At 35.7% G+C, this 13816-nt stretch overlaps 1 protein-coding gene across 2 annotated transcripts in view; it reads left to right on the top strand.

Moving 5' to 3' along the window:
- The window catches only part of Plc21C (Phospholipase C at 21C), a 49721-nt gene extending 41361 nt beyond the window's left edge, over positions 1–8360 (top strand). For both annotated transcript variants that reach the window (XM_066396123.1, XM_066396124.1), the window contains exon 17: positions 5938–8360. In XM_066396123.1, the coding sequence (XP_066252220.1) occupies positions 5938–6095 (158 nt within the window). In that variant the 3' untranslated portion in view covers positions 6096–8360. The remainder of the gene's footprint in view (positions 1–5937) is intronic.
- Positions 8361–13816: the final 5456 nt, after the last annotated feature.

Below are 13816 nucleotides of genomic sequence, written 5' to 3' on the forward strand. Positions count from 1 at the left end.
CCATTCCTGCAGATGGAATAGTTTTCGCCTTCTTTGGAACCGATTCTCTCCTTTAAAAAAATTGTTTTGACTGCTCTTCCGTGTCAGATGTGAAATGATGAACTCATGTTTCATCCAAGGTTATGAATCGACGCAAAAACTCAACTTTACTGGTGCGAAGCTTCGCCAAACTCCTTGAAAGATCTTCATGACAGTGTTTTTGTTCAATTGTGAGTTATCGCGGCACTCATCTTACATACAGCTTTTTCATATCAAATTGTTGGGTCGAAAAGCGATGTACAGCACTTTGAAAATCCTCTCATATCTGCTAACTCACGTAATTTTAACTGACAATTTTCCAGTACAGTTTTGTGGATTTTCTCCATAGTTTCTGTAGTGGTCACCTTATTAGGGCGACCACTGTGGAGTTCGTCTTGACCGCATTTGAATTCTGCCACCCAATATTTTGCTGTTGTTAACAAAGGGCCAGTTTCCCTCAAAGTAGAATCTTACTCCGCTTTGATGTTGGACGGATCAAGACCTTTCAATTGAAAGTATTGAAGTACATATCGATGACCAATTTTTTCCATGCTCACAAAATCTCTAAAAGCGTTTATAAAAACGACTCCAAAACAAACATAAATCAATATAGCACCCTCAAGCTTTAGACAAAGCTTTTTAAGGTTAGGTCTTTGTGATATAGGCAAATTGTTAACAAAAAAGTCGCCATCTATACAGGGTGTCTCTAAAAGGTCTTTACAACGTTCTACCATAGGTAGCTGAGATCAAAATAAAACGATTTAACCACTTTTGCCTTAGTCCAAAAATTGATAATAACCGAGCTACAGGGTGACAAAGTTGAAATGTAAAATTCAATTTTTAGCCATAATTATTAAATGGCAAGAGGAAAACTCATAAAATTTTCTACAAGGGGGTTTTTCAGGATGAGGAATTCATATCTACAAACAAAATTTCGGTAAATCGCAGAGGGCCCCACGTATACGCATTAGGTACTTGTTTAGGTCCTTCAAACTTTTTTGTTTTTAACAGTAAACCAGTTTTGGATGGAAAAACGTATTTGCGTGGCATTTTTGCTTAAAAAAGGTATACCTTAATCAAGTCGCTAACAGCAATAATTTTCGAGAGAAACGCTTGTAAAGTAAATGGAAAGGAATGTAATTTTCTAAATTTTTATTTTTTAATATTAAAAAAAACATTAAAAAATTAATTAAGTAACTGTTCAAAATACCCACCATTTACACGCACACCAAAATTAATGCGGCGAATAAAATTAACCCCTGTTGCTCTGTTGCTGTGTTGCTGTGTGCCACCCTGTAGCTCAGTTATTATCAACTCTTGAACTAAGACAAATGTGGTTAAATTAATTTATTTTGATCTCAGCTACCTATGGTAGAGCGTTGTAAAGACCTTTTAGAGACACCCTGTATGTCAGGTCGTGCACTTCTGGGATTAACTTCGTACATTACAGGGCAGCCAAAAAAATCGTCCATGCGCGGCGACAGGTTTGAACAAGTGTGTTGGAAATTCCACGACATGTGTGCTGTGTGCAACTATTTACTAACCAGCGAAGTTAAACATTTTTGAGTTGCTTCAACTAAAAAATCATACATGCGCGGGATTCTATTTAAACCCGCACATTCTATTTCGGCAATAAAATGGCTGCACGTGGGAGGCGGGCCTAAGGCCTGTGTGTGCTGGTATGACACTGGAGAGAGATATGATGGATGTAACTAAGAGTTGTTGGAGGATGTTAAAAAATGTTTATTTCTTTATTGCATTCGGATGTTCTACTACATACAAGATATTCACGGGCTAAAAACTAACACTGCGATTTTTCAACTATGGCAAGGTTAGTATCGCATGTTTTACTATTAACTGCTCTAGTTAACACATCTTGTGCGGGAAGCAACAAAGGTCGTTTTGTGCGGATTGTTAATCGAAAACAGGTAACGAAAAAAAATCATTTTTTACGAATTATTGGTGGATTATTGCTATCGGTGGGCTTTTGTGTAATTAACATGTGCCTGTAATAGTTATTATATTATGTTTTGTTGGGCCAACTTCGCCGAGACAGGGCTCGTAATGTAAAATAACTATTACAGGCATAGAAAATGATTTTTTCCATCCACACAAAACGACCTTTGTTGCTTCCCGCCCAAGATGTGTTAACTAGAGCAGTGAATAGAAAAAATGCGATGTTAACATTGCCATAGTTGAAAAATCACGGAATTGGTTTTTAAGCCGTGAATATCTCGTGTGTAGTAGAACATCTGAATGCAATTAAGAAATAAATATTTTTTAACATCTCCCTTAAACAACCCCTAGTTACATCCCCCGTATCTCACTCTAACGTTACATACCAGCATTCACAGATCCTACTGATAACAGACAGTGCGCGCGCGCGCGCGCCACTGGTACATCGATAGAGAGCTATTGCGCGACCGAACAACATTCCCACGACGCTAACGATAACGCTATTGTTTGCGGAACTCTTTTTGTTTGTCTACTTTTATGTAGGCGAGGAATTACTAGCTGGAAACATGTTCTTGGGCTTGCATGTTGTGGTGGGATTGTTTTTAGATGGAGCATCCAAAAAATCTGGTTGAATCTATCGTCTCTCGTAAATTTGTGTTTGGATAAATTTAACTTTAATTTGTTTTGGATAAAAAGGGATGTAACTGACTTCATTCCGCGATCAGTACTATTACAAATTTGCCAACGGCATTGTCTCCTTATTTATTATAGCTACAGGAAGTACTTAGATTTTTTCGATAGTCACACTGTGCTACGTTCGCCATATCGAGTACAGTGATAGTGTCTTTCCTTCCGACTTTTTTCTAGCGTAATTATTTGTTTCGGTGACTTCATTGATAAAAAATAATTTGGAAAAATCCAACGGTTCTTTTTTGTTAGGGAATATGTGCAGCACCGCAGGAGTATTGTCGGTTACGAACGGTACTCTCGAGGGTATTTCTTCGGATTTTGTACAACTAATCTATTCGGAACTATTCGGTTGTGGGTTTTCTGCAGTGTCACTATTGCTGTCACATTCACTGTCTATTGTTCTAACCTTTCTCCTTCTTAGACATCTTCATTACTATCATCGTTGCTGCTATTGTTCTCTGAATCATCAAGCTCTCTGTCTATAGCTGTAATTTCCTGGTTAAGAAATGTTAAATCAAACTCATCTTCACTTGAACTTACTTCCCTACGATATACCATATTTATAGGGATCAAAATCTCTATTAGTTCTTCTGTGACTACTCTCAAATTCGAACTGATGCCGAAAATGCAGCCAGGTTTGTGATTGCAGACTAATTTCAGATAAAAAAATCTTATCTCCATTTGAAAGGGTGTCCTACGGTTCATAAGGTTATACGCAAAGACCGTAGGAATCCACTTCAGATAACCTAAATATGAATAATTATTGCTGCGTATCGAGCTTCAGCATTAAACCAAGAGGTAAGTGAGAGTTACCTCTCGAGTGTCAGTTATAGAATTTGTTCCAGTCAAACTTTTTATACTATGTCTAAATACTGAAGAAATTAGTCATCTTGGTAGGTCACATAAAAAATGGGTCAGAGATAAACATGTATTGCGAATACAGTGGTTCAAAATGTTGCTGAATGGTCAAAATTAAAATCACATTAACTTCCTCATCCCCGGATCCTAATGGGCTTCGGCTGAACATGGCGCCATGCATCCATATGTGGGATAATACATGGAAGAGACAAAATATGAAGAAATATAGATGACCGCATGAAGATGCAGATGGCCCCGTTATGTTACAGATGGCTATATAACTTAAGTACAGAAATAATCAAAAACTAACAGGTGTATGCAAAGACACTATAGCGGACAAAAGTTTAGAAACTTTTTTATTTTTTAGTTAGTCGAAATTAAAGATAACTTATCAAAATACTGTTGTTATGTAATTGTAGTCTTTCATGAGATTGACTATTAAAACGCATAATTAACGAAATTAATATTGAAAAAATCAGTTATAAATAAAACACATTTTTGAATCGGACAAAAGTGTAGAAACTTTTATTTACAAAAGAATTTATATTATAGGAAAAAAGAAACTTAATATTTGGGACCATATCCTTTTGAGTTAATTACTTCCTGACATCTTCCAGGCATTAAATCAACAAGATTGACACATATGTCCCTAGGATTTTTTTTCTACTCGTCAAATATTATTTCTAAAAGTTCAGCCTTATTACGAATGTTTTTCAAACGGATGCGGTTATCGAGGACTTCCAAAAAAATGTTCAAATGGGTATAAATCGGGAAATTGCGATGGCCATTCAATTACATCCACCCTTTTAGAAAACCGATTTTTTATTAACTTGGAAGTATGTTGGGTAATTATCTTATTAGAATATCCAACAAAGAGGCATTTCATACTCCGCATACGGCAACAGATTATTCTCTAATATATCTCGGTATTAAAATTGGTCCATTCTTCCTTGTACTTCCACAGTGGATCCAGTACCTGAGCGACTACAGCAACCCCAGATCATAACACTGCCACCTCCTTGTTTAACTGTTAGTACTTGATACTTGAAGTTGTATTTTTCACCTGCTGGTCGTCTTACATAGTCTCTACTATCCGACCCGAATATTTTAAATTAACTTTCGACATTCCAAAGAACGGTACGCCATTTTTCAGAGGTCCAGTCCAAGTAATTCCAAGCAAACTGTAAACGAGACTTGATATTATTTTTTGATAATAGAGGTTTCTTAACAGTAATTCTACCAAATAAGCCCATGTTACCTAGTTGATGTCTTACAGCCTTTCGCCCAAGCGGAGATGAAATTCTTCTGAAATTTCTTGATTAATTTCCCGAGATGTCTTACGAGAATCTTTTTGTGAAATTCTTTTTATCACTCTATCAATAGCGGAAGTAGTTTTCCGTGGACGTTTTGTACTTTTGGTCTTTATAAGACTTCTGTCACCATTACGAGAAGCAGCTATAATTTTTGGATAAGGCACTTTTACTAATTTTCAGATTTTCAGCAAGAAAAACTTATTTTTTACCACTTTCATGCAATTCAATTATCTTTTTTCTTTTAAATCATTTGAAATACACTTAGCTTTGCCCATGACTAGTATTAATACTGGAAATTCACCCAAAATATTTTTATAGTTTGAGAGGAGCAACATGAATGAAAAGTTTCTAAATTTTTGTCAGCGAAAAAAACTTATCTTGCCTCAATAATAAACGTATACAAATCCAATATAATTAACCAACTTATACAAATATGGTACGATTAATGAATAAAAATTTTATGCATAAAAGGAATCTCTTAAAAAGCATATTTTAACAAAAAATTAAAAATAAAAAAATTTCTAAACTTTTGTCCGCCACTGTAGTTTTTATTTGGGAGACCAATAGGTACGTGAATAGTTTTTTGACTAAATATTAATAAAAAAAACAAGCATTTATTAGGGCCTTCTATTAAAAAAAAACTGTATATGAAACACACATTAAAATTTACAATGAATGAGATATTTTAACATTTTCAATATATTGGACTACTGGACGGTTTATCAGACCTCTAGATATTTTTTGTTGCTTTTTTGTGTGGCTTATGGCGATGACCAATTTCTTCAATATATTGCTCTGTGTGTGTTCTTCAGATTTACTGAATACTCTTTAATTTTTCTTACCAACATCATCATTGACTGCATAGCCGACATTGACCATTTCTACTATCCTTACAATTATTTATATCGAATCATTTCTATGGGAAGTGCATAATTCTAGGGGTAAAATGAGTTGCAGACTGTTCGTCTCTTAAAGCTCTTCGTCAGCATCTGACTTAAATTAATTCTTCCTCTTCCTGCCTAACCACCTGAATCTCTTTGCTTCTGCATATTCTCCATGTGCGATCGACTAAATAATCATAACAATTTTGGTCTTTTTGCAGCGATCAACGCAGACGATACAGCTTTCTTAGCAGAAATTAACAGGAAAGTTTGTCAGAAATTTTGCAGAAGAGCAGAAGCAAAGTCATGGAATAAATCTGTTTCTCATTTTACTGAAACCCCCCACGGGCTGTACCGTAAATTCAGTTGTGATTTATAAGCTGACTTTCAAGAAAACTGCAACACCAAGAGGAACACATTGTACACGTTTAAAATTTTGGCATGTTGTTGGGCTGAGTGATGGATAAAAACAATCAAAGTATCAAAAGAAAATTTTTATGAATAAGTAAAAAAATTGAATAATGGGTGGTATCTACCTTTAAATTAATACACTCCTGCAAGCGACGTGGCATGCTCAAAATTAAATTGTCAATATCTTCATGTGGTATTGTATCCTAGGCAATCTGTACCTGCTCGTGGAATTCATTTATGGTCTCTGGAGGACGAGCTAAACGTGGTAATCTCCGACCAATTATATTCCATACGTACTCTGTGGGGGATAAATCTGGAGATCGAGCCGGCCAAGGCAAGATATCCGAATTTTCTGTTTCCAAATACCTCAAATTAACGTTGGCTACATGTGGTCGTACATTATCCTGTTGGAATGTGCTTCTAGCATGGTCGCGCATTTATGGTACAAGAACCGATTTTAAGACACTATTAATATATATCTGAGCATTTAATTGACTATACATGAAAACGAGAGAAGACCGACTACTATACTTGGATGGATTGCTATACTTGGATGGATTGCAGCTCAAACCATGACACCTGGTATTAAACCAGAATGGTGCTTTTCCACAACGTCCAAATTTAATCCTCTGCGCCTTCTAATACGTAACCGTCCACCAGATCGCTATAAACAAGATCAACCCTCATCACTGAAGATGATCCTTCTCCACTCATCCACCTATTGCACCTTCAGACGACACCACTCTAGTCAGGCCACCCTGTGGTCTCGTGTTAATGGAGCCCGACACAGGACGATATGAATTTAGTCCGATATTTTGAATTCTGCGATAAATCGTCCTTAGGAAGACTCTTCGATTTAGGGTGGCTACCCAGTTAGCACCAAGAGACGGTATTGTTTCAGACGGACCTCCTGTTGCTGAACGACGAAGTCGCCAATCTTCTCGTTGGTTCATCATTTTTGGGCCACCACTACCACGATGACGATTTGCTGACCCTTTGTTAGACCAATCTCTCCAAGCTCTTAACACTGTTGATACGTTTCGACCCAATCTTCGTGCAATTTCGCGGATAGATAAACCTGCTTCATGCATGCCGACAATTCTTCCCCTTTCAAAGGGAGTTAATTGGCGGTAAACTGCATTTTGGCGAACAGGAGGCATTTTGCACTATCAAACGTTAAATGTGATACGAGTCGCTATATACCTCTAGGAAAAGTTGCGAAAAGAATGGTCGTTACCAATAAACAAGCAAAGAAAAACTTCATGTTGCATTAAGATAGAAACTCGAAATTTTAATAATTTCTTTCTCTTTACAAATCTAAAATCGTACCAAAATTTGAAATACGCGCGATGTGTTCTTCTTGGTGTTGCGGTTTTTTTGAAAGTTAGTGTAGTTTTTACGTTGAAAACTGATCGTTTACTGAGACTGAGCATGTAGAGATTTAAAGGGACTGGTGTTGATTAACAGATTATACGGAAGGTGCCAAGAAAGTTTCACAAAATTCATCGTATATTTTCCTATAAAGCCAATCTTTGAACACGTTTTAGTTTGCGATCTAATAAGCAAAACACCTACAATCAAATACTATAATGAATAAGAAAACAGAAGTTTAGAGGCTCTATTATTAAATTGTTCAATTCTTGCCTTTGTAAATAAACATTTTGTGCAAACAACCTGTATATAGAGACCGCAATTGCTGCAGTTGCCCTTAATTTGAATTAGTGCGTGTGATAGGGAGTTAAGTTCTCTCTCTGATTAGCAATTATATTGTACATTAGGGAAAGTCGCAATACATAGACCGTAGACCTATTTTAATCGGGATAGGAGATGAACGTTGTATAGGTTCGTCTGAAAAACGGCCTACCACATTCAATATTACACTCTGTGACCCTTTTTCTGAGTTCCAGGTGCTATTTTTCCGTCAAATAAAACTTAAGACAGACGCACCTTAAGCAAAGTCTAGTCATTGTACTTAAACTCGTTAATTTAGGCCCCACACTGCAGAATACAGACCTGTTTTCTTCGGTTCCCGGAAGAAGTCCCTCGACGATTTACGTTGACGTAATAACATTCCAAAAAGTTCGTATTTTGTTGCAATATGTTCGAAGATCTGTTTTGTACTTTTCCAACTTGTGCCTTTGATAATTTTACTGTTCTTTATATTCGTCTAAAATCATGTATTACATGTGTTTCATAATGATGTTGATGTCTAAATAGATTTTATGTGCAGGTACCCCGGTCTTTCATTTGAATTCGATTAAATCCCAGATTGCCCCAAAGGTAAGTACGCTACAAGCCCGATTTCACCCCTGAAAAGGAAGAGATGAGAGTCAAGGGCTTTCAGGGAAATGAGCCTTCTCTACTGGAAAACGTGGCCCATATCCTTTGAGCTTTAAGCATCGGCGAAGCTTTTTAATATTATTAACAACAAGGTAAATTTAATTACAATATTTGAGCCCTATTCTCGTTTCTGCACGCAGTTTTACGTGTCTCATTTTCGAAATTTACTGGTGGATTGAGCTACGGTCACCTAGAGGCGATTGTTCGGTCTAAAATTAACACCTCAAGGACCCCTAATCTTCTGAAATAAACCCAACTAATTTAAAAGCAACTCGGCTTATGGCACTGATTCGCGGAATGTTACAAATGCTAATTGGTCTCAAAAAGTGAGAAGAAGTGGTTTTTGATAAGTCCTCGAGACGCCCAGGCTTTGGATTTTTGCTGGTAAAAAGACGTTTTTTGCCTCGTTTGTATCTCGCCTGCTCAAAACAGCAAAAAGAGCTTTTTATAGTGTTTGGACTTTAAGGACAAATCGTAAAAAAATTTCATGGACAAGGCGCTCATTTAGCAGCCCTTCAGTTTCTAGGAGACTATTTGTAATTTCATAAAAAATCAATTATGGGGAAATATAGCACGTCCCATATTCGACTCTCATGATGGGGATCTCGGAAACCGTAGAGAAAGACAGAGTCGGTAAAAAGGCGATAAAAAGAGGCAAAGTTGTGTATTTATGAAAGAAGTACTTTACCTTTTTAATTGTTTAAAATTCTGACTACTTCTGGAGATATCCGGAAAAAACCGAAAATCACTATTTTCTATTTAGTTTTTTCTACCTTAAATTACAGACAAAGATTAAAATGGAGAAGACTTTCTTAAGACACCTTTTTCCGCGCCATATTATGAAAATTTTTGTTACGACGTTTCGGTTTTTCAATACCATCATCAACTTTTTTCAAATGGGAACCTGACCATTTTTTTTACAAATTTTACTAGTAATTGATAATTTAAGAACAACCATATGTCACACTTGTCGATTTGTAATATCTAAATTAAAAATATTTTTTGTTAGGACCTCAACGTTTTTACATTTTATATTGCTGCATCCAACTTAGTCCACTTTCATGGTAGAAATTGAAAATCCCTGTTTCAGAATGAATTGCTCAATAAATATTAGATATTGATCACATGACAGGCATAAGCACGTTACTATTGGTGTCACAGACACGGCCTACTTGACTATTTTATTTATATTATTATTGCCCAACTGAATATTTCCGTATAAGTGGATGGGTAACCGTGGTGCGATTCGTTGGCCTGCCCGCAGTCCAGACCTGAATCAACAACCAGAATGTTTAAAATATGTGTTCAAAATCGAACAATTAATATTTTTCATTTAGTCGTTGCAAATCGGTAAGTGTGACACATGGTCACTTTTTAACTATCGATTCTTGGAATCGATCGAATTCTTAAAAAAAAGGTTAAATCCCTATTTGAAAAAAAAATTGAAAATATTATTGAAAAACCGGAACGTCGTACCTTTAAAAAACGTATGTTGTAGTGCGGGAAAAAGTGTTTTAAGAAAGTGTCCTCCACTTTCATGTTTCTCTAATTTAAGGGAGAAAAAAATAAAAAGAAAATAGTGATTTTCGGTTTTTTCCGGATATCTCCAGAAATAATTGGAATTTTCAAAAAATTTAAAAAATAAAGTACTTCTTTCAATAAGACACAACTTTACCTACATTAAAACAACTCTGATCTCTTACAGTTTCCGAAATTCCCATGTTGAGATTTGAATATGCGACAACCTGTATAGGGTGTTCCAGAATGATGGTCAAATCTTTTAACAGGGCATTCCACCAGTCCTTTTAGGAGGGATCTTAGTATGAAAATTTTCAATTTGGATCCTTTCTGTCCAGATATTTGACTCAAACTGGCGGAAAATAATCGTTATTTTCTTTTTTTCTTAAGAACGGTTACACTTAGAATTTGAATATTGTACAAACAGTTGTTATGTAGGGAGTGTTCCGTTCGGATTGCGTCTTTCTTACCTTCCTTTAGTCTAGGTTTCAGAGATCGAATTGATATTTAAACATCGCTAACCTTCAGAAAGGAATGCTTGATTGCAGTGCCTATTCTTATAACTGTAGCCAATCTTGCCATCTGCATTTTTTATCAATTAATTCAATAATATTCGTATTAGAATCAATTGTTTACAAATATTTTATAATAATAGGCCCAATGGCGATTTGTTTGACAACAAAACAATAGAAAAACATCAACATAATAATCTATTGCGTTTATCAGTAACCGGTGACGAAAATATGCTTAATAGGGTAAAAAAAAAACATTTTTATTTTTTTCATGCAAACTGTTGGTTGTCTGAAAAAATGACAAGAGTGAAAAAAGTTTTAAAATTATGTCTAATATAAATATGTATTAAAAAAAAAGTTTTGTTGAAATCGGCTATTGCAAGAAAAGTTCTGAAAGAAATAAAATTAAGGGTTGCTGATTCCCACCCTCCAGAAATATGAGTCAAAGATTAGACACCAACACAAAAGAGCATTCGACTAGCTCATGATGTGTACCAAAATTAAAATTTTTAAGTGTAACCGAAAAACGAAAATAACGATTATTTTCAGCCATTCTGAGACTGGAATATCTCGACAGGAAAGACCCAAATTGGAAAATTTCATACGAAGATCTTCCCCTAAAATAACTAGTAGATTACTCTGCTAAAACATTAGACTATCATTCCGAAACACTCTAAACACCCTAGGCTAATGCAGGTGACTACCTACAGGGTATCCCAAAAAGGCGGGTCGTCATAAGGTATAATTTTGTTAAACGGGACCACCTCCATTTTTTTCACGTGATAAAATTCTTTCTTGAGCCTGTGTTAGTTCCTAGATTTCCGTTTACTTTGGGATGCAGTGACTTGAAGCTATGATATTTGAAAAGAAAGTTCAAACATTTACAGTATTTCATAAAAAAAAATTAACATCGCAGTTAGCTTTTGATAATTTTACGATGGATTCTCATGTAAGATCACATCGGCAGGCACGAATACTCATTAAGCTAAAAATACACACTGGGTGTTCGCCATAACAACTATAACGTTCACCTTTTCAATTTCAATTTTCTTGATTTTCCCAAATAGGATAGTGTGTTTTTATGACATAGAATGAAAGGGAATTCAGGTTTCTTCATGTTGGTATAAAATAAAGTCATATCTACCTTAAATGTTAATGGAATTATTAATTATTTCAGGAAAACCTGCATTCATGCTAAGTATCAGAGGGATTAATATGCGTTGCCATGGTTTCGATGTTGTTTGTTTTAAGTTTTGACAGCTCATTGATCTGCTGACTAATTTTTCTTACGCTAATACCTACTTGGCTTTTCTACTGCTAATAAATTGATGTCCAGTTCATTTTCCTTTCCTAAAGCCCTCTTCTTTCGACTTTTCTTTTCATAATTAACGCTTCCAGTTCGTTCAGAACGCTCCTTTAGACTTTCTGAGCGGCTGACATCAGGATGTCTTCTACGAGAGCTGTCTTTTATATTTTACATACAGAGACCTAGATGGCAGCATTACCTAAATGTCATTGACAAAACTAAACTTCAATCTCTAGTTAACCTAAATCCAAGGTTTCAGTGCCACTGATACCAGTGAATTGTCAAAATTGACAAGTTGTTCGAACAATGGAATTAAATGTAGAAAAATTTCTCGCAATAATATTTTACAACTTTCGAAGACAATTATCTCAACAAGAATGCCTCGACGAATTGGTTTCTGTTTTCGGCAATGAAACGCCACATTAGTCGACACTTTCTCGTTGGTATGAAGAATTCAAACGTAGACGGATGAGCCTTAACGATGATCCAAGGGCAAGTGCACCAAAAACGACAGTCGCCCAGGAAAACGTCGATGCTGTGCGCATGCTTGTAAAGGAAGATCGACGTATGACATATCCCGAGATTAAGGCATCATCGGAGATTTCAAAGACCTCAATTCAAAAAATTTGGCATGAGGAATTGGCTGTAAAAAAATAGTGTCCCATTGGATACCGCATCTGTTGACCGAAAAACAGAAATAAGCTAAGATCAATTGGTGTCAAAAAACTATTGACCGCATCAACGCAGGAAACTCTAAAAACGTATAAAGTATCTCCAGTGGATTTACTCACATAACCCGAAAATAAACGCTAATCGCATGTTCGGATGTTCTCAGGTGAAGAAAAATCATCAAAAGTCGTTCGTTCTCGAAGCGTGTCCAAAAAGATGGTTGGGACATTTGTCTCAAAAGCAGGTCATATAGCAACAATTCCCCTGCAAGATCAATTAACTGTTAGTCTCGATTGGTATACAACCACTTCTTTAGCGGAAGTCATCGTTGAGCTTAGAAAAAACAACCTCAAACAATGAATTATCCTTCACCAAAACATTGCAAATTCCCACACAGCTCGCAAAGCAACGAAATTTGTAATGCAACCAAACGTCGAATTGTTAGACCATCCTCCGTACTGTTCCGACCTAAGATCCATCGATTTCTTTAGCATTTCGAAAATCAACAGCGGACTATGGGGGCAGACTCCAGTCGTGAGAAGACGCAGTCGACGCCTTCAAAAACGTCATTTTGACAGTACCAACAAACGAGTGGAATAACTGTTTCCAGAAATGGTTCCGGCGCATGCAAAAGTGCATTGACCTTCGTGAAGAATACTTCGAAAAACAATAGTCTTTAAAAGCGAGCTACTGTTTTATTTCAACTTTATACGCAAAATTTAAGACACCCCTCGTATTAAGAAATTCTTGGGCGATAACCCGAGATGCTAATAAACAGTTTTCATCACATGAACCAATTACGTATATTAATGCTAATAAGTTCTTGTTCAGTATGTTTCATTTTGATGGCTAATTTTAAAATAAGCAGATTTTAAAGAAACGGAAAATATAAACAAGTTATCAAAACTTAAAACGAACAACATCGAAATCATGGTAACGCATACAAAACACTAAGGCATTTAGCCATGAATGCAGACTTTTCTAGCGTAATTAATTCCATAAACGTTTAAGATAAATATGACACTATTTTATATTAAAATGAAGAAAACTGAATTTTTTTGCGTCCTACCTCGTAAAAACACCGTCTTGTTTCCGGAAAATTGAACTGGAAAAGATGAAAATTAAAGTTCTTATCGAGAATATCCTGTATATATTTTTTGCTAAAGGAGTATTCGTGTCTAGTAAGATGATTTATATATAAAAGTCCATCCTAAAATTATGAAAATCTAACTTAAGCCAACTGTGATATTAATTTTTTTATGAGACACTGAAAATCTTTAAAATTTCTTTTAAAATATCATAGCTTCGAGTCACTGCATTCAAAGATAAAAATCTAGGAACTCA

The sequence above is a fragment of the Euwallacea similis genome, chromosome 13 (assembly GCF_039881205.1).
Source record: "Euwallacea similis isolate ESF13 chromosome 13, ESF131.1, whole genome shotgun sequence".
NCBI lineage: Eukaryota > Metazoa > Arthropoda > Insecta > Coleoptera > Curculionidae > Euwallacea > Euwallacea similis.